The sequence below is a fragment of the Meleagris gallopavo genome, chromosome 27, assembly GCF_905368555.1.
Source record: "Meleagris gallopavo chromosome 27, MGAL_WU_HG_1.1, whole genome shotgun sequence".
Classification (NCBI taxonomy): domain Eukaryota; kingdom Metazoa; phylum Chordata; class Aves; order Galliformes; family Phasianidae; genus Meleagris; species Meleagris gallopavo.
In genome coordinates, this window is record NC_139430.1 from 2,308,823 (window position 1) to 2,328,326 (window position 19,504).

General features: G+C 60.8%; 2 protein-coding genes across 3 annotated transcripts; both read left to right on the forward strand.

Annotated features, from left to right (window-relative positions):
- The first annotated feature begins 908 nt into the window (after positions 1–908).
- Positions 909–11,015, forward strand: ARHGAP30 (Rho GTPase activating protein 30). Its single transcript, XM_085209550.1, is given in 14 exon segments — positions 909–1,198; positions 2,343–2,445; positions 3,748–3,892; positions 4,830–4,912; positions 5,773–5,880; positions 5,967–6,094; positions 6,759–6,897; positions 7,282–7,376; positions 7,468–7,545; positions 8,517–8,603; positions 8,606–8,947; positions 9,026–9,217; positions 9,588–10,135; positions 10,138–11,015. Coding segments are annotated over 14 exon segments (2,919 nt in total). The 5' UTR covers positions 909–1,086; the 3' UTR covers positions 10,897–11,015.
- Positions 11,016–11,356: 341 nt separating this feature from the next.
- Positions 11,357–18,539, forward strand: USF1 (upstream transcription factor 1). Of its 2 annotated transcripts, none has more exons than XM_085209809.1 (11): positions 11,357–11,470; positions 13,432–13,512; positions 13,667–13,716; positions 13,984–14,102; positions 14,721–14,822; positions 14,907–15,099; positions 15,888–15,975; positions 16,092–16,150; positions 16,274–16,368; positions 17,629–17,757; positions 17,840–18,539. In XM_085209809.1, exons 2-11 carry the CDS (start codon positions 13,505–13,507, stop codon positions 17,927–17,929), a joined length of 933 nt encoding a protein of 310 aa, XP_085065935.1. In that variant the 5' UTR covers positions 11,357–11,470; positions 13,432–13,504; the 3' UTR covers positions 17,930–18,539. The 2 variants fall into 2 exon arrangements, with proteins under 2 accessions (XP_085065935.1, XP_085065934.1); XM_085209808.1 differs by having other exon boundaries at positions 11,407–11,470; positions 13,990–14,102.
- Positions 18,540–19,504: the final 965 nt, after the last annotated feature.

A 19,504-nucleotide genomic window follows, 5' to 3' on the forward strand; every position in this document is an offset into this window, starting at 1 on the left:
GCGTGAGGGTGCACCACCATAGATACGGATGTGCAACCATGCACAGCCATGCACAGGGATGCAGGAGTTTGCACAACCATGGAGAAGGATGCGTGAGTGTGTAACACGGATTGCAACCCTGCACAGGCATGCACAAGGCCACATGACTTTGCACAAGCATGAACAAGGCCATGCAAGCAAGCACAACCATGGAGAAGGGTGCACAGCCATGCATAGGGATGCACAACACTGCAGCACCACACCCAAGGCCACAGGGCTTTGCACGAACACGGACACGGACATGCAACCAAGCACAACTATGGAGAAGAGTGCACAACCATGCACAAGGATGCACAGCCGTAAACAACCGTGCAGCACTGTGCCCAAGGCCGCATAGCTTTGCACAACCACGAAGGACACACAACTGTGGAAAGCATGGAGAAGGATGCACAACCATGCACCACCGTGTGCAAGGCCGCATAGCTTTGCACAAGCGCAAAGAAGGCCGTGCAGTCAAGCACAGCTATGGAGAAGGATGCACAGCCCTGCACAACCATGCACAAGGATGCACAACCATGGAGAAGGATGCACAAGGATGCACAGCAATGCACAGCCATGCACAGGGATGCACAATCATGGAGAAGGATGCACAGCCATGCACAACCGTGCACAAGGATGCACAACCATGGAGAAAGATGCACAGGGATGCACAGCCATGCACAGGGATGCACAACCATACACAATCACACGCCACCATGCCCAAGGCCGCACGGCTTTGCAAAACCACAAAGCAGGATTCCCAACCACGGACAGCAAGGAGAAGGATGCGTGAGTGCACACCAGGCCCGGCCCCCTGTTGCACGAGGGCTCACAAGTGTGCACAAGGTCGGTGGGGCAGCACGGAAGCAGAGCACCCAGCCCTGCCCTGCGGTTTCTCGACGCCGAGGCAGGAAGCCGCCCTGAAGGAAGCGGAGCGCGGGGCCTCGAAGCTGCGTCAGGGCTGTGCACGGGGCTCTGAGCTGCACTTCCTCCCCCCGGAGCAGAGCAGGGGGGGTGGGGGGGCCATGGGCAGGAGAAGGTGACCCTCTGGGGGTCCCCGCTGTCCCCATGTCGTTGGCACTCAAAGCACGGCAGAAGGCGAAGCGCAAAGGCGGCGGCGCCAAGGAGAGGGTGTTCGGCTGCGACCTCCTGGAGCACCTGCAGCAGTCGGGGAAGGACGGTGATTTTCTGGGGAGGGGGGAGGTCCTGGGGGAATTGTGGGGGGGTTTATAACGGGGGGTCGCCCCCAGGATCGGTCCCCGCGGAGGAAGTGGGGAGGGGATGTGGGGACGGCGCCATGCGGTTGCATCACGGCGTTGAGTAATGGTTGGGGAGCGGCCCAGGGAGGAACCCAGAACACTGGGGGTCTCCTCCATCGGATGGAGGGAATCCTGGCACCTCGCAGCTCCGGGGGGTCGCTGTGGGGGTTGGTGGCCTCATGCTGGGATTTGGTGGCCTCATCCGTAGGTTCTTGGCCTCACCCGTGGGATCTCTGTGGCCTCATCCTGAGATTTGGTGGTGTCATCCATAGGATCTTAGTGCCCTCATCCTCGGATTTGGTGGCCTCATTCTTGGGGATTTGGTGGCCCTGTCCTGAGATTTGGTGCCTCATCCTCAGAATCCTGGTGACCCCATCCGTGGGATCTCCATGGCCTCATCCTGAGATTTGATGGCCCCATCCTGGGATCTTGGTGGCCTCATCCTCAGATTTGGTGACCTTATCCTCAGGATCTTGGCCTCGCCCAAGGGATCTTTGTTGCCTCCTCCCTAAGATCTCGGTGGCGTTATCCTGGGATTTGGTGGCCTCATTCTAGGGATTTCGGTAGCCTCATCCTCAGGATCTTGGCCTCACCTTTAAGATTTTGTTAGCCTCATTCTTGGGGATTTGGTGGCCTCGTTCTTGGGATCTTGGTGGCCTCATCCATGGGGTCTTCGTGGCCTCATCCTGGGATTTGGTGGCCTTATCCTTAGGATCTCAGTGGCTTCATTCTGGGGCATTTGGTGGCCTCATCCTCAGAATCCTGGTGGCTACATCCACGGGATCATGGATGGTGGCCTCATCTCTGGGATTTGGTGACCTCATCCCCAGGCCCGTTGGTCTCCATCCGGGACCAGCTACCCCACAGGGATGTCAGCACAGTGAGGACCCGGTCCATCTTGTCACCCCCTGCTCTCAGTGGGGAGCAGGTCTGGGGTATGGAGGAGAGGATTTGGGGCTGGGGAGGCAGTTTTGGGGCTGGGGGGGTTTAGATTTGGGTCAGGAGGGGCGGATTTGGGGCTGGGAGCTCTGTGGGGCTGCGGTGCCAGCGGTGCCTGTCCTACAGTGCCGCAGGTGCTGCGGAGCTGCACTGAGTTCGTGGAGCAGCACGGGGTGGTGGATGGCATCTACCGGCTGTCAGGGGTCTCCTCCAACATCCAGAGGCTGCGGTGAGAGGGGCTGGGGATGGGGGTGGGGGACAGAAGGGAACTGGGATGGAGGTGGGGTGGGGATAGAGGTGGGGAGTGATGGGGTGGAGATAGAAATGGGAGAAGGATGGAAGAGAAAATAGGTGAAACGGATTTGGAAGTGGGGAGACCAGGACTGGGACCAGATGGGAAGAAGATACAGATGGATGGAAATGGGACCAGGTGGGATGGGGATAGAAGTGGGAGAAGGATGGAGAGGTGAATGGATGGGATGGATTTGGAGATGGAGGGGAAACAGGGTTGGAACCAGAAAGGAGGGAGATTCAGGTGAGATGGAGATGGGAGTGGGAGAAGGATGGAGATAGGGACAGATGGAGTGGATTTGGAGAGATCTGGAAACAGTGGGAGGTGGGATTGAGACCAGAAGGGAAGAGGATGTAGATGGGATGGAGATAGGACCAGGTGGGATGGGGATAGAAATGGGAGAAGGATGGAGGTGGGAATGGATGGGATGGAGATGGGATGGGAGAAGGATGGAGACAGGGATGGATGGGATGGATTTGGAGATGGGGGAAAAATGGAGTTGGGACTGGAAGGCAGGGAGATTCAGCTGGGATGGAGATAGAGCCAAGTGGGATGGAGATGGGATGAGATGGGATGAGACGGAGTGGGGGGAAAGAGAAGGGGACAGGGAGGGAGATAACCAGGAGCTGCCCCTGGTGCAGCAGTGCTCCCACTCCCCCAGCCCTTCCCTCCCGCCCTCCCCTGTTCACCTTCACTCTTTCATTGTGTACCTCTATCCCCAGCGTTCCCATGTCCCTGTATCCCTGACATTCCAGATGTCCTCATGTCAGTGTGTCCCTAGCATCCTCACCATCACCAGTGTCCCCATGTCCCTGCATCCCTGGTTCCCAATTGTCCCCCGTGTCCCTATATCCCACTGTCCTTTCATCCCCACCATCTGCATTGGCCCCTGTGTCCACATGTCCCTATATTTCTGGCATCCCCTGTGTCCCCAGAGTCCCCACATCCATGTATCCCTGGCATCCCCATTTCTCTCTATCCCCAATGTTCCCAGTGTTCCCAGTATCCCCAGTGTCCCCATGTCCCCCTATCCTCAACATCCCAATTGTCCCCATGCCCCTCTATCCCTGACATCCCCACTGTCCTGTGTCCCATGTCCCTCTTTCCTCAACACTCCAATTGTCCCTACATTCCTGTATCCCCACATCCTTGTATCTCCACATCTCTGTATCCCCACCACCCCACACCGCAGTGCCAGCACTGTCTCCCCGCTTTGACCCCATGTCTCCCACCATCCAGCCAAGAGTTTGATGGGGAGCGCAGCCCGGACCTGCAGAAGGACGTCTACCTGCAGGACATCCACTGTGTCAGCTCGCTCTGCAAGGCGTACTTCCGTGAGCTGCCCAACCCGCTGCTCACCTACCGCCTCTACGACCGCTTCGCCGTGAGCCCCCAGCCCCACCGGGTCACCTCCTGTCCCCTGGGGGACACCGCTGGGGGGAGAGGGGCGTGGGGACACTGGGGGCACTGATGGGAGAGAGGGGGGCATGGGGACACTGTGGGTGCTGATGGAGAGAGGGGGGCATGGTGATGCTGGGGATGTGGCATGGAGACACTGCTGGTGAGAGGTACATGGGGACATTGATGGGGAGAGGGGTGTGGGGACATGGGGACAGTGCTGGAGGAAGAAGGGCATGAGGATGTGGAGACACTGCCGGAGACATGGGAACACTGATGGGGAGACAGGGGCATGGGGATATGGGAACAGTGCTGGAGAGGGAGGAGGGTGGGGACACTGAGGGCACTGATGGAGAGAGGGGGACACGGAGACATGGGGACACTGGGGACACGGGGACATTGATGGGGAGAGCAGGATGTGGGGACACTGGGAGCACTGGGGACATGGGAACTGGGGATAGAGGGGCGTGGGGACACTGGGATCACTGGAGTTAGTGGGACGTGAGGACACTGGGGGCACTAGGGGTGCAGGGGACACTGGGGATAGTGGGACATGGGGATGTGGGGACAGGGGGACATGAGACACTGGGGACAGGATGCTGGGGACAAGTGGGTGCCAGGGATATGGGGACATAGGGACACTGGGGATAGAGAGACATGGGAACATGAAGACATCGGCACATGGGGACACTGGGTGTACTGGGAGCACTAGGAAGAGAGGGACATGGGGACACTTGGGACAGGATGCTGGGGACAACTGGGATGCCAGGGTTACTGGAACACTGGGAACAAGGAGGATGCTGGGATATAGGGACACGGGGATGCCAGGTCAGGCCCCGAGAAGTGTCCCCATGGTGGCAGTGCCCTCTGTCACACTGTCCCCATGTCACGTTGGCCCCATGTCACGCTGTCCCCCCCCACAGGATGCGGTGGCCACACAGATGGAGGAGGCACGCCTGGTGAAGATCAAGGAGGTGCTGAAGGAGCTGCCCCCCCCCCACTATAGGTACACAGTGGGGTCAGCCTGCCAGCCCCGGGACCCTATAGGAGACCCCAATGTCTGATGGGGATCCTTGGCAACCTAGAGCATCACCAGCAGGTTATGAGGGTCCCTTGCACCCCAATAGGATCCTCAGAATGTTCTGGTGGTCCCAGGCACTCTATGGGGTTTTTGGCACCTCCTGGGGGTCCTGGCATCCATAGGGATCCCTGTGTCTCTATGGGGTTTCTGATATCCCATAAGAGTCTCTAACATGTTATGGGGGTCCTTTGCACCCCAGTAGGGCCCCCACAATGTCATGGGGGTCCCTGGCACCCTATGGATTTTTTGGCACCTCCTGGGGGTCCTGGGACTCTATGGGATCCCTATGTCCATATTGGATTCTTGGTACCCCGTAAGAGTCTTTGACATGTTATAAGGCTGCCTTGCACCCCAAGAGAGTCCCCACGATATTATGGGCCTCCCTGGCACCCTATGGGGTTTCTGGCACCTCCTGGGGTTCCTGGCCCCATATCGGATTCCTGTCACTCCATGTGATCCTGTACCCCATAGAGGACCCTGACATCCCAATAGAGACTCCAGCAGGTTGTGGGGGGCCCTGGCACCCTGTGGGGTTTGTGACACCCGTTGGGTTGACCCCTCCTCTTATGGGTGTTATCCCATAAGAGCTTCTGACACATTATGGGGGTTCCTTGCACCCTAGTAAGACCCCCACCCTTATGGAGTTCATGCCACCCTACAGAGTTTCTGTCCCCACCTGAGGGTCCCTGACACGTTGTAGGGTTCCCATCCCCCTATGGACATCGCGTCACTCCATAGGGGGACACCACTCGTCCCCGTGTCCCCACGAGTCCCCATTCCTGCAGGACTTTGGAGTTCCTGATGCGGCACCTCCTGCGCATGGCATCCTACAGCCACACCACCAACATGCACGCCCGGAACCTGGCCATCGTCTGGGCCCCCAATCTGCTGCGGTGAGCACGGGGGGATGTGGGGCGGGAGGTGATGAACTCACAGGGCGGAGGGGGACGTCACGGTGTCCCATCCCTCCCTGCTGCAGCTCGAGGGACATCGAGGCAACGGGCTTCAACGGGACGGCCGCGTTCATGGAGGTGCGGGTGCAGTCCATCGTGGTGGAGTTCATCCTCACCCACGTGGAGCAGCTCTTTGGGGATGCACCTCTCTGTGGTATGGCCCCATGGGGATGGGGGGACACATGGCCCCGTGACCCCTCCTGACCGTCTGACCCCTTATGTCAGGTCCCTGTGACCCCTCCTGACCCTTGACCCCACTGACCCCTCAGCGGTATGTCCCCACTGGGATGGGGGTGACACATGTTCCCATGACCTCTCCTGACCTCTGACCCCTTATGTTGGGTCTCTGTGACTCCTCCTGACCCCTGAACCCCTGACCCCTCAGCATTATGTTCCCACTGGGATGGGGGTGATGTATGTTCCCATGACCCCTCCTGACCCCTGGCCCCTCACATCAGGTCCCCATGACCCCTCCTGACCCCGGACCCCTCTGCAGCATGTCCCCACTGGGACAAGGGTGACACATGTCCCTGCAATTCCTCCTGACCCCACTGACCCTCCATGGTATGTCCCCACTGGGATGGGGATGACATTTGTCCCTATGACCCCTTCTGACCCCTGACCTCTAACCCCTCACGTTGGGTCCTATGATCCCTCCTGGCCCCTGACCTCACTGTCCCCACCGCAGTGTGATCCCAGAGGGACAGTAGTGACACATGGCTCACTGACCCCTACTGACCCCTGACCCCATTGGCCCACTGACCCCTCAGGCCGGGTCCCTGTGCCCCCCCGACCCCTGACCCCTGACCCCTCTGCAGGCGGTGAGGCGACGCGACGCTCCCGGTTGTTCCCTGGGGACGGGTCGGGGCCCTACAACGTCCCTGCAGCACTCAGCCAGGGCGATGGGCCCCCCCCGATCCGGCCCTACCACACCATCATCGAGCTCAGCGACCACAGGTTGGTGCAGACGTGCACACGTGTGCTCAAGCATGCAGGATCACGTATGCATAAGCATGCACAAGCGTGCAGAATCGTGCACACGTGTGCACAGACACACACGGATGCAGAATCATGGACACGCATGCACAAGTGTGTGCAGACGTGCAGAATCATGCATGCATGAGCAGGCAGTGACGCACATGCAAGCAGAAGCACGCAGAATCATGCACACGCACACACGTGTGCGCAGAATGGTGTCTGCACAAGTAGGTAGAGTGATGCACACAGAAGCAGAAGCGCACACAAGCGGGAACATAGATACACAAGCGTGCAAAGCACACACATGGCTGCACAGGTGTGCACACGGATGCACGAGCATTCACTCAGACGCTGTCCCCGCAGGAGGAAGGGGTCCCTGAAGGCCAAGAAATGGAAGTCCATCTTCCACCTGGGCCGCTCCGATGCCAAGCGCAAGCTGGGGAAGGCAGAGGAGAAAGGTGGGAGCACCGCACCCCCTGCCCCCTCTGTGCCCCCCACCCCGTGCCCCCCACATATCCCCATCCCCTCTCCTGTGTCCCCCCACCACAGAGGAGAAGTGTGGGAAGCTGAGCCTGCGCCCGGCCAAGAGCATGGACTCACTGAGCTCAGTGCCATACAGCAGTGAGGGTGAGGGGTGCTGGGAGGGGGCATCATGTCCCCAGCCATGAGGGATGGGGACATGGAGCACTGCAATGGGGGGCAGAGGGGAATGGGTTGGGATGGGATGGGGATGGGAATGAGGTTGGAATTTGGTTTGGATAGGAATGAGACTGGGATTGGGATGGCAGTGGGATGGGATTGGAGATGGAATGAGCTGAGAATGAGGATACAATAGGGATGAGATGAGGATAGAGACAGTATAGGGATGGGGATAGGGATGAAAGGGGATGAGTATGGGATAGGATTAGATAAAGAATGGGATGAGGGTGGGAATGGGAAAGGATTGAGGTGGGGATGGAATGGGAATGGGGTGGGAGTGGCTTGTGATTGGAGTGGAGACATGGATGGAGATGGGGATGGGATGGAGATGGGATGAGGATGGGGATAGGATGGGGATGGGGAGGATGGGATGGGATGGGATGGGATGGAGATGGAGAGCATGCAGATGAGGATGGGATGAGGGATGGGATGGGAGGATGGATGGGATGGATGGGATGGGGATGGGATGGGATGGAGATGGAGAGCATGCAGATGAGGATGGGATGAGGATGGGATGGGATGGGATGGAATGGGATGGGATGGGATGGGATGGGATGGAGATGGAGAGCATGCAGATGAGGATGGGATGAGGATGGGATGGGATGGGATGGGATGGGGATGGGATGGGATGGGATGGGATGGGATGGGATGGGATGGGATGGAGATGGAGAGCATGCAGATGAGGATGGGATGGGGATGGGATGGGATGGGATGGGATGGGATGGGGATGGGATGGAGATGGAGAGCATGCAGATGAGGATGGGATGGGATGGGATGGGATGGGATGGGATGGGGATGGGATGGGATGGATGGGATGGGATGGGATGGGAGGATGGGATGGGATGGAGATGGAGAGCATGCAGATGAGGATGGGATGAGGATGGGATGTTCCCCAGCAGACGATCCCCGGCTCAGCACCACGTGTGTGATGAAGGAACCACCGCAGCGCCGGGAGAGCTTTGACACCTGCTCCTCGCTGCCACCCACGGGACCTTCCCGGTGCTGGAGGAGAGCCCCGAGGAGAAGCTGATTGCAACAGAGGAACCACGGGGACCTGAGTCAGAGAGCGAGAGCAGCACCAAGTCGGAGCCCACCACCCCCCGGCCGGGCCGCATGGCGGTGGTGGGGGCCCGCAGCCGAGCTGAGAAGTGTGCGGGGGTCCATATTTCAGGTCCCTTCTCCGTCACCGTCCCTTTGCACATCACCTCCAACCTCTCCCGGCTGACGCGGGGACAGCAGTGCCCGGCGCTGGCTCAGCATGGAGCCATTGGATCCCCGCTGCCCACCCGTCGCCTCACCAAGGAGTCCAAACCCCCCCAAACCAACACGGGTGAGATGAGGAGGCACAGACCCCAAAGTGTGGGGAGGGCCGGAGGGGTCATCACCTCACCCCACTGTGCCTTCGTAGAGGAGGATGCCCGGCTGTCCCTGGAGCTGCGTGACTCCTTTGCCTTCCTGGACTGCCAGGACGCGTGGCTGGAGCACGGAGATGGGGACACAGCAGTGAGGGCAGTGTTGGGACATGGTGGCCCTGGGGACAGCGATGAGTACCCGGCCATAGAGGAGGGCATGGAGAGTGGATTCATGAATGTAAGCTGGAGTGTGGGGTTGGTATCTGGGGAGGGGATAGGATCGGTGATGGAGGGGATGGGGTGGTGATGGAGAGGGTGAGAATAGGGATGGAGGGGTTGGGGTGGTGCGGATGGAGGGGATGGAGTTGGGGCAGAGAGGATGGGGTGGGGATGGAAGGAATGGAGGGGGGGGTGGGGGTGGAGGGGGTGAGATGATGATGAAGTGAATGGGCTGGGGACAGAGTAGAAGATTTGGCGATGGAGAGAGCAGTGTGGCACCAACCCACGTGTCCACAGTACTGGGTCTGGGGGCTATGCACCTCCAAGTACACCTCCATGTCCAATGGAGGTCAGGGCTCTCCATTGAGGCCATCACTCCCACCCCCTTCCTGTCCCCAGCCAGGGGAGTCCCCGTGGAGCAGCCTGACAGCTACCTGTCTATTGAGGAGTGCATGGATGAGGAGATGTTCTACATGGCACCCAGCTGCTCTGACACCGAGGAGCCCACCGGGGACACTGACTCCGATGACATGTTCCTCAGTGCCCATGATGAGCTCAGCCCGCTGGCAGCCGACCCTGAGACCCCCACCAACAGCATGGCCCTGGAGGAACGTGGGGCTGAGCTGTGGGATGGGTGCCCACCACCAGAGCCATGTCCTGCAGAGGAGGTGGCTCCAGGTGATGGGGGGCACTTGGAGGACCCTTGTGGGGACATAGCAGAGGAGGAGGGACAGATCCCAGCAAAAGAGGAGGGGGGTGGAGGTGACAGGGAAGGGAACAATGGATGGAGCAGAACTGAGCTGGGGCTTGAGGATGGAGCAGCAGAAGCAATGCTGGCTCCAGGTGGGGACGAGGAGATGGATGGAGCACCAAAGCAGAGTGAGGAGGGGGACCCCCAACCTTTAGAGGTATCTCCAGCGCCAGAAGGACCCTCCAGGAGCTCACTGTGACCCCACTCCCTCAGGAGTCTGTCCCCAATGTTCCTCCAACCCCGGTGGCTGCTGCCGAGGCTCCCCCAACCCCAATGGCAGTCCAAGAGGTTCTTCCAACCCCAATGGCAGTCCCTGAGGTCCTCCCAACCCCAATGGCAATCCAAGGGGTTCCTCCAACCCCAATGGCTGCCCCTGAGGAACCTCCAACCCCAGCGGCCACCACAGAGGGCACAGAGCCCCCACCAGAGGCCATCACCCCCACTCCCCAAGGGGCAGCCCCTGACCCCACTCCCACCCCTTCCCCCCCCCAGAGGCCATGCCACCTCCCCCCCGGTGCCGTCCTGCGCCGTGATGGCAGCGCCCCGGTGCGCCTGGCGTCCCGCCCCGTGCGGGTGCAGCAGGCCCGCTCCGTCCCCGTCGTGCCCCCAAAGCCTCAGTTCGCCATCGTCCCCCCCACCCTCCAACCCCACCCCCTCCCGGCAGAGGGCCGGAGGGCGAATTGGTGTTATGGTGGCAGCGTCTCCTTCGATGCTGCCATGATGGACGCCGCCGCCGAGCGGCCATCGGTGCGCCGGATTCAGACCTATGGCGGAGGGGAGCCGCCCGCCGCACCCCATGACGCCCCCCCACAGCCCCTGCCCTTCCAGAAGGCCCCGATGAGGCCGCGGCTGCTGCGGCCCCACAGCTGCATGGCCGCCCCACAGGGCCGCGGGTTGGGCCAAGACGGTGGGACGAGCCCTAAACAGAGAGCTGAGGGCACGGCAGGAGAGCACTGAGGGCCGTGCGGGGACGGGAGGACGCAGGGTGTGGGGTGGGGCTTTGGGCTGTGGGGCTCAGGATTTGGGGCCTGCAGTGGCGGATGTTGGCACCGCCGCAATAAAGTGTGGTTTCTGGCTGTGGCCTCCTTCACACAACATGGCGGCACGCGGGGCGGCTTCAAGGAGGGGGGCGGCTGGGGTCCCCCGCGGGGCTCCACAGGCGGGGGTCGCGGGGGCGCGGTGGGGGGCGTGGGGAGGGGCTTCTGCACGCCGGAATGCGGCGACGCGGGGTTGGGGGGTGCGGGGAGGGCCAAGGGAGAGCGCTGCCCGCTTCCAAGATGGCGCCGAGCGGAAGCCCCGCGCTTCGCCGTGTAAGATGGCGCCCCCCCCGAGATGGCGGCCGGAGGGTTTCGCGCGCCCAACTCCAAGATGGCGGCGCTCAGCGGCGCTCGCAACGCCACCGCCCCAAGATGGCGGCGTGGGGCGGGGCTTTGCGGCCCACTTCCGCCCGGCTCCGCCATGGCGGCGGCGGCGCGGCGCGGTGCGCATGTGCGAGGCTCCATGGCGAGACGAGGGGCCGAGCGCGCACAGGGTAAGGACGGAGCGGCCCCCGCCCCCCGCGCTGCCCCCCACGGCCGCCCACCCCCCCCCGGGGGCCGCCCCTTCTCCTCCCGTCCCTTTCCCCCCCCCCCCGCAGCGCGGTGTCCCCTCCCCGAGTGCCGTCCCACGGCTGTCAACCCCGCGGCCTTCACCCCTCCCATTGTCGCCCCCCTTTGTGTTCCCCCCCTCAAATTGTCACCCCGCCCTTCGTGTCCCAGGTCAGCCCGCGCTGTGCCCCCCCCCACCACGTTGTCATTCCCTGCCTTTATGTCTCCCACCCCCAATTGTCACTCCCCTGTGTAGGGGGTGGGGGGGTTCCCTTTGGTTGTGCGATGAGGGCTCTATTTTGGGGTGTGCCCCCCACCCCCCCGCCGCCACCCCTCCTCCCCCCCTTGAGGTGACACTTCGCTGGCCTCGGCCTGAAGTGACCCAAAATGGGGGGGTGGGGGGGACATGGAGGGGGAGTGACGCTGAAGCTACTGTCGCCCCCCCCCGCCCCTTTCCCCCCACTTTTGGGGACAACAGCCCCCTCCCCCCTCCCCCCACCCCCAGAGCCACTCTACTCGTCTGGGGACACTGCCACCTCCAGGGCCACCACCCCTGTGGGGACACTTGGGGAGGGGGGGTGAGGGGCACTGCCACCACCCCAAGGGACACTGCTTCCCCCTCCCCCCCGAGATGCGAAAGTGAAACAGGGGACGCCCAAAAAGGGCCTGGTGATGAATGGAGACACTGCTGCTGTCCCCACGCCAGAGGTGGCTGTGTCACCTCCTGCCCCGGTGCCCGGTCTGTGTCACCTCCCCGGTGCCCATGGTGGTGGGGGTCGGGGTTGGGGGTCAACGCTGGGAGGGTCTGGTGCTGTGTCCCTGTGTCCCCCCGTCCCCATTTCTCCCCGTCCCCATGTCCCATGTCTCCTGTCCCCATATCCCGTTATGTCCCAAATCTTGCGTCCCTGTGTTCCCATTTCTTCTGTCCCCACGTCTCCAGTGTCCCTGCCCCACATCCTCTTGTCCCCCCATCCTCAAATCTTGTCCTCCCCACATCCCGAACCTCACGTCCCCATATCCCAGATCTCGTGTTCCTGTGTCCCTGTCCCCGTACACTGTGCCCCCATCCCATATCCTGAAACTCCTGTCCCCATATCCTCACCGCCTATGCCCCAAACCTGTGTCCCCATTCTCTATGTTCCCATATCCTGAACCCCAAACCTCATGTCTCTTATGTTCCCATACCCCATGTCCTGAACCTTGTGACCCCATATCCCAAATCTCATGTTCCTATACCCCAAATCTCATATCCCCACATCCTCTGTCCCCATGTCCTGAATCCTGTACCCCAAACCTCATGTCCCCACACCGCATGTCCCCAGATCCTGGACTCCATATTCGTATCTTGTGTCCCCACACACATCCTCTGTCCCCATATTTTGTACCCCATAGCCCAGACTTCATGTTCTCTGTCCCCATATCCTGGACCTCATATCCCAAACCTTGTGTACCCTGTGCCCCGAACCTGGTATCCTCGTGCCCTTCGTCCTTGTCCTCGTGTCCCCACCTCTTCTTTCCCTGTATCCCCAATCTCATGTCCCCATACTCCAAAACTCAACGTCCCCATATCCTGAACCCTAAACCTCATGTCCCTGTGTTTCCGTACCCCATACCTCGCATTTCCACACCGTCTGTCCCCATATCCTGAATGCCATACCCTACCCCAAGCCTTGTGTCCCCACACCCCAAACCTCACATCCCTACATCCTCTGTCCCCATCTCCTGGACCCCATACCCCAAATCTCGTGTCCCCATGTCCCTGTACCCCACACCTTGTGTCCTTGTGCCCTTTGTCCCTATATCCTGAACCACATACCCCAAACCTCACACCCCCATGCTCTCTGTCCTCATCTTCTTGACCCCATAGCCCAAACCTCACATGGTTTGTCTCCACGTTCCCATCCAGGCTGAGTCCCCACCGGGCTCTGAGCGCCGCAGCACCGTCTGCCACCGCCTCTGATGTGTGGCTGAGCGGAGCGATGAAGGGGTGAGTGCCAGCACTGCCGGGGTCACCAGGGGGGAGGCTGGGTCTGGGTTTAGGGTTGGTCATGGGGCTGTGGTCAGCAGGGCGGCTGGATGGGGGGACATGGGGACATGGGACACGAGGACAGATCCTCACTGCTCTGCCTCTGTCCCTGCAGACAGCAGAAAGCAGCTGAGACGGAAGAGGGAACGGTGCAAATCCAGGAAGGTGAGGGGTCCCCATCTTTGTCCCAGGTGTTTGTGAGCCCCATCCTCACCCGTTTTGTCCCCCAGCCCCTTGGTGACACGGAACAACCTGTTAACACCAGCCCCATGATCCAGAGGGGGTGGCCTGCTGGGGTGACAGTCGTTCCCTCCCCACCATGAGGGGTCCTGGTGGGGTGACAGCCATCCCCTCCCCACCACGGGGGGGTCCTGGTGTGGTGATGGCCACCCCCTCCCCACCACGGCCCCATGCTGCCCACCTGTCCCCAAGGTGCAGTGGCCACAGGAGAGGATCCCACCAGTGTCGCCATCGCCAGCATCCAGTCTGCTGCCACCTTCCCTGACCCCAATATCAAATATGTCTTCCGCACAGAGAACGGCGGCACGCAGGTATGGGGATGGGAGGGGGGGGGGGAAGGGATCTGGGGCTGTGGGGTGAGGGGATATGGGGTAAAAGGGACAGGGATATAGGGGGCAGGGGGACATGGGGACGTGCGATGTGGGAGGTCTGAAGAATGGGGGTCAGGGGACGTTGGATATAGGGGCAAGGCACAGGGGGACATGAGGCATGGAGATGTGGGATATGGGGGACAAATGAACATGGGGATGTGGGATTTGGGGGTCTGGAGAACGTGGGGTTAGGTGGCGTGGGATATGGGGAAAAAGGACGGGGACATGAGGATGTGGAAACGTGGGACATGGGGGATGGGGGTCTGGGAATGTGTGGTCAAGGGAGATGAGATATAGGGGCAAGGGACAGGGGGACATGGGATATAGGGGGACAGGGGGGCATCAGGGCATGGGATATGGGGGGATAAGGAGACTTGAGGATGTGGGGTATGGGGGTGTGGGGATATAGGGGTCGGGACACGGAGATGTGGGGCAAGAATGTCTTCAGTACAGAGAACAGTGGCCTGCAGGAATGGGGAGCACACTGGGGACCCAGCACTGGGGAACCACCGAGAATGGGGCTTGGAGCTGAGGAGTGACACGGATCTCTGCCTGCAGGTGATGTATAGGGTGATCCAAGTGGCGGACGGACAGCTGGACGGACAGACAGAAGGCACCAGCGCCATCAGCGGGTACCCCGCCACGCAGTCCATGACACAGGTGGGCACCGGGGGTGGCACCGGGGAGACGCCGGGGCCGGGGGTCCCGTCCCAGCGTGCCACCCGCCGTCCCCGTCCCCTCCAGGCCGTCATCCAGGGCGCCTTCACCAGCGACGATGCGGTGGAGACGGAGGCGACGGCCACTGAGACCCACTACACCTATTTCCCCACCGCGGCCGTGGCCGACACCAGCACGTCTGCCGGCGCCGGGACCACCGCCACCGCCGTCGTCACCACGCAGAACTCGGAGGCGCTGCTGGGGCAGCCCACCCCCACCGGTATGGGGGGTGGGGTGGGGGTGGGGGTGGGGGCAGGAATGGAGGTGAGGCCAGGGATGAGGATGGGGGAGGAGGTGAGGGCTGGGATGGGAACGGGGACTGGGATGGGGATGGAGATGGGGACAAGAGTGGGGATGAGGATGGGGATGGAGGTTGGGGTGGGGATGAGGATGGGGGTTGGGAGGGGGACGGGTGGGATAGAGGTTGGGACAGGAGTTGAGGAGAGGATGGGTGGGGATGGGGGATGGGGATGAGATGGGGAAAGATGGGGAAAGGGATGGAGATAAAGATTGGAATGAGGGTGGGGACAAGAGAGGAGATACAGGACATGGATGGAGGTGGAGACAGGGATGGGGATGGGGATAAAGGTGGGGATGGAGATTGGGACAAGAATGGGGATGGATGGGGATAGGACAAGCATGGAGGTGAACGTGGGGACCTGGAGGTGTGGATGAGATTGAGGTGGGAATGTGGGGATGTGGATGGAGATGGACGTGGGGATAGGGATGGGGACAAGGACATGGGGACGTGGTTTGGGATGAGGATTGAGGTGGAGATAGGGGCAAGGAGAAGGGCATGGGCGGTAGGATGGAGATTGGAATGAAGATATGAGAATGAAGGTGGGGACAGGGACGGGTGGGGTTACTGGTGGGAAGAAATGGAGACAAGGATGGGGACAGGACAGTGATGGGGGTGGGGACAGGGCCAGCTGGCACCGCAGGTCCTCGCTGCGAGACGCGGCACTGCACCCCATGCGTGACCCCACTGCTCATTTTGGGTCCATTCAGGGCAATTCTTCGTGATGATGTCCCCCCAGGAGGTCCTGCAAGGTGGGACGCAGCGCTCCATCGCCCCCCGTGCCCATCCCTACTCCCCGTGAGTACCAGCCCCACCAAGGGGGGCACGCTGAGGGGGAGGGAGGTGTTTCCATTGGGCCAATTCCATGGGGCATGGTGTGGGGGCCAGCACTGACCCTGCTGTTCTCCCTGCAGAAAAGCAGAGGCGCCGCGGGCGACCCGGGATGAGAAGCGTCGGGCACAGCACAACGAAGGTACCGTTATGGGATCCCAGGCAGGCAGGAGGGGGACAGAGAGCCCCAAAAGGATCTGTGGGTTTGGGGGTCCTGGCTTTGTCCCAGCGAGGGTGCTGATGTCCCTGTCCCCTCTGCTTGCAGTGGAGCGCCGGCGCCGGGACAAAATCAACAACTGGATCGTGCAGCTCTCCAAGATCATCCCCGACTGCTCCATGGAGAACACCAAGTCGGGGCAGGTAGGGGGTGGGGGGGAAGGGGGATGAGGGGGTGCAGAGGGGACGTGGGGCTGGGACGGTCTGTGGGATGGAGAATAGGGTCAAGCATCTATGAGGTTCTGTGTCCATTGTAGTTGAGCATTTATAGGATCTCATATTCGTTGGGGTCGCATATGCTTTGGGGTTGATCTGTGGGCTCTTGTATCAGTAGCGTCCAGCGTCCATCTGTGGTCCTGTGTCCACGAGGCCTCAAATCCATAGGGGTCCCTGATCTGTGGGGTCCCACTTCACTGGGGTCCCGCGTCCGTTAGGGTTTGGTGTCCATTGGGGTCCTGCATCAATGGGATCCCACATCCACAGGATCCTGCATCATTGGGGTACTGCATCTATTTTATCCTGTGTTGTGGGGATCCTGCGTCTGTTGGAGTCCCCCATCTATGGGATCACACATCTAAGGGATCTCATATCCATTGGGGTTGAGCATTTATGAGATCTCATATCTGTTGGGATCCTGTATCACTGGTGTCAAGCATCCATTGTGATCCCATATTGCTGGGGTCCAACATCCAGGAGATCTCAAATCCGTTGGGGTCCCATATCTATGCGATCCCATCTCAATGGGATCCTGTATCACTGGGGTGCTGCATCTATTTCATCCTGTGTTGCTGGGATCTTGGAGTCCTCCATCTATAGGGTTACGCATTTATGGGATCCCATATCTGTTGGGGTCCTGTCTTCTTTGGGGTTGTGCGTTTATGGGATCCCCTATCCTTTGGGGTCCTGTATCATTGGAGTCCCCTATCCATTGGGACCCCGTATCATTGAGGTCCCACATACAGGAGGTCTTACCCAGTGGGATCCCCCATCCATGGGATCCCATTTTATTGGGGGTCCTGGATCTATAGGATCTTGAATCATGGAGATCCCACATCTATGGCATCCTATGTCAGGGGATCCCAATAGGATCCCAATATCTATGCGATCTCACATCCATGGGATCACGCTTCATTGGCGTCCCCCATCCCTGGGATCTACTTCATTGGAGTCCTGTATCCATGGGGTCCTGCATCTATGGGATCCTGAATCCTGGGGGTCCCACATCTGTGGCATCCCATGTTGTTGGGGTCCCACATCCGTTGGGGTCCCCCATCCACGGGGCCACACTTGTTTGCCAGATCCATGGGGTGGGGACGCGAGATCTGGGAGTGTGGTGGCTGCTGCCCCTTCCTGGTGTCCCATCGCCCCTCTCACCCCCCCTCCCCCCCCAAACCAACCCCACAGAGCAAAGGGGGAATCCTCTCCAAAGCCTGCGACTACATCCAGGAGCTGCGGCAGAGCAACCACCGCCTCTCTGAGGAGCTGCAGGGCCTGGACCAGCTCCAGATGGACAACGAGGTCTTACGGCAGCAGGTGAGTGCCAGGGGGATGGGAGGGGGGGTTCTCATGATCAGAATGGGGCCCCACAACCTCACTCCCCCCCCAACCCCATCAGGTGGAGGAGCTGAAGAACAAGAACCTGATGCTCCGGGCGCAGCTCCGCCAGCATGGTGTGGAGATCGTCATCAAGAATGAGAGCCACTGACCCCGGGGACGGGGACCCCCCCCCCGCAGCATCCAACCCCCCACACCCCCTCCTCATCATCACCCCACCAGCCCCAGGGTGACGTGAGGAGCCCCCCAGCCCCATTTGGTTTGTGTCCCCCACATCCCAGCGCTTCCTGCACACGCTCTCGGCCAGGCGACCCCGCTGCCCCCAGCACTGCCTCGGCCCCTCCTCCCCAGCCCACCCCTCCAGTGTCACCCCTTTGGGAGTCAACCCCCCCCCACCCCTCCCCCGGGATGTCACTCCTCCCTCCATTGTCACCCCCTTTCCCCAGGGTGTCACCCCCCCCCCAGTGTCATCCGAGGGTGTCACCCCCCACATTGTCACCACCCCTCCTTTCCCCAGGGTGTCACCCCTCCTTTCCCCAGGGTGTCACCCCTCTCCCAGGGGGCAGTGGTGGCTCTTTGTCCCCCACTGGGGTGCAGGGTCCCTCCCCTCTGTCCCCCACACCCCTCTCCCTCCTCCCCCCTCCTCCCCCCACCGCTCCGATGGGCCATGACTTTTTTTTTAAAAACTCTGAATTTCAAAAGGAAAAAAAAAAAAAAAAAAAAAAAGCAAAAAGAAATAAAAATAGTGATTTGTTTTTCCAGGACCTCACAATGATTCCCTTTCTCGCCCCCCCCACCCCATGTGTCCCAATGTACCCCCAGCCCCACCATGGCCTGTTGTGTCCCCACCACATGTCCAGTGTCCTCCCCCTCACCCCACTGTGACCCCTCCAACCCTTTCCCATTCTCCCTTCTTCCCCATGTCCCCTACCCCCGTCCCCCCTTTTGTCCCTCATATCCCCACTGTGTCCCCCACCCCTGCCCTGTCCCCCCCAAGCCCTTTGTCCCCGCTTTGTCCCCCATCCCTGTTTTGTCCCATATCCCCACCATGTCCCCCACTTCTCTCCTGTCCCCCTCCAACTCCGTTGTCTCCCATGTCTCCCACCCTTGCCCTGTCCCCTCCATGTCCTTACCATGTCTCCCATTCCTCTCCTGGCCCCCATGTCCCCACTATGTTCCCCGCCCCTGTCTTGTCCCTCCCAACCGCTTTGTCCTCTGTTGTCCCCCAGCCCCACATGTCGCCCCTGCACCCCTGTCATCTCCCCATGGGGCTGGAGGTCTGGAGGTCGTGTTCTCAGTCCCTGATTAACGTTGTGGAGGTGGTGCTGGCAGCTCCCCACTGTTAATTAGAGTAATTGGGGCTAGTTTGGAGCCCTGGGGACATGTGGATGTGTCAGGGCTCAGCCATGGGGGCCTTGGGAGCCCCCGTGTCACCTCTCCATTGGGTGATGAGGAGTGGGCTGACAGGGTGGGAGCCACCGGGCAGCGTCACCGTGATGTCACTGCGATGTCACCGTGCCACTGTGTCACAACATCGTGGCTTGACATAGTTGCACCCTGTGGCTCTGGGGGAGCACTGAATACTGGGAGTGTGGGGAGCACTGGGAGCACTGAGGCCTACAGGGCCTCACGGCCCATCTCCATGGCAACGCACCGTCACCCCGCCCGGGAGGTGCAGACGGGACGCAAAGCGCTCCCATTGGTCAAAAGTTTCAGCGCTCCTTCT

What these genes read in the sequence shown, in the direction of transcription:
- USF1 (XM_085209809.1), top strand. An exon ending in TCGGGCACAGCACAACGAAG is followed by an intron (nt 16,151 to 16,273) that starts GTACCGTTATGG and finishes CTCTGCTTGCAG; the next exon opens with TGGAGCGCCGGCGCCGGGAC. An exon ending in AGAACACCAAGTCGGGGCAG is followed by an intron (nt 16,369 to 17,628) that starts GTAGGGGGTGGG and finishes CCAACCCCACAG; the next exon opens with AGCAAAGGGGGAATCCTCTC.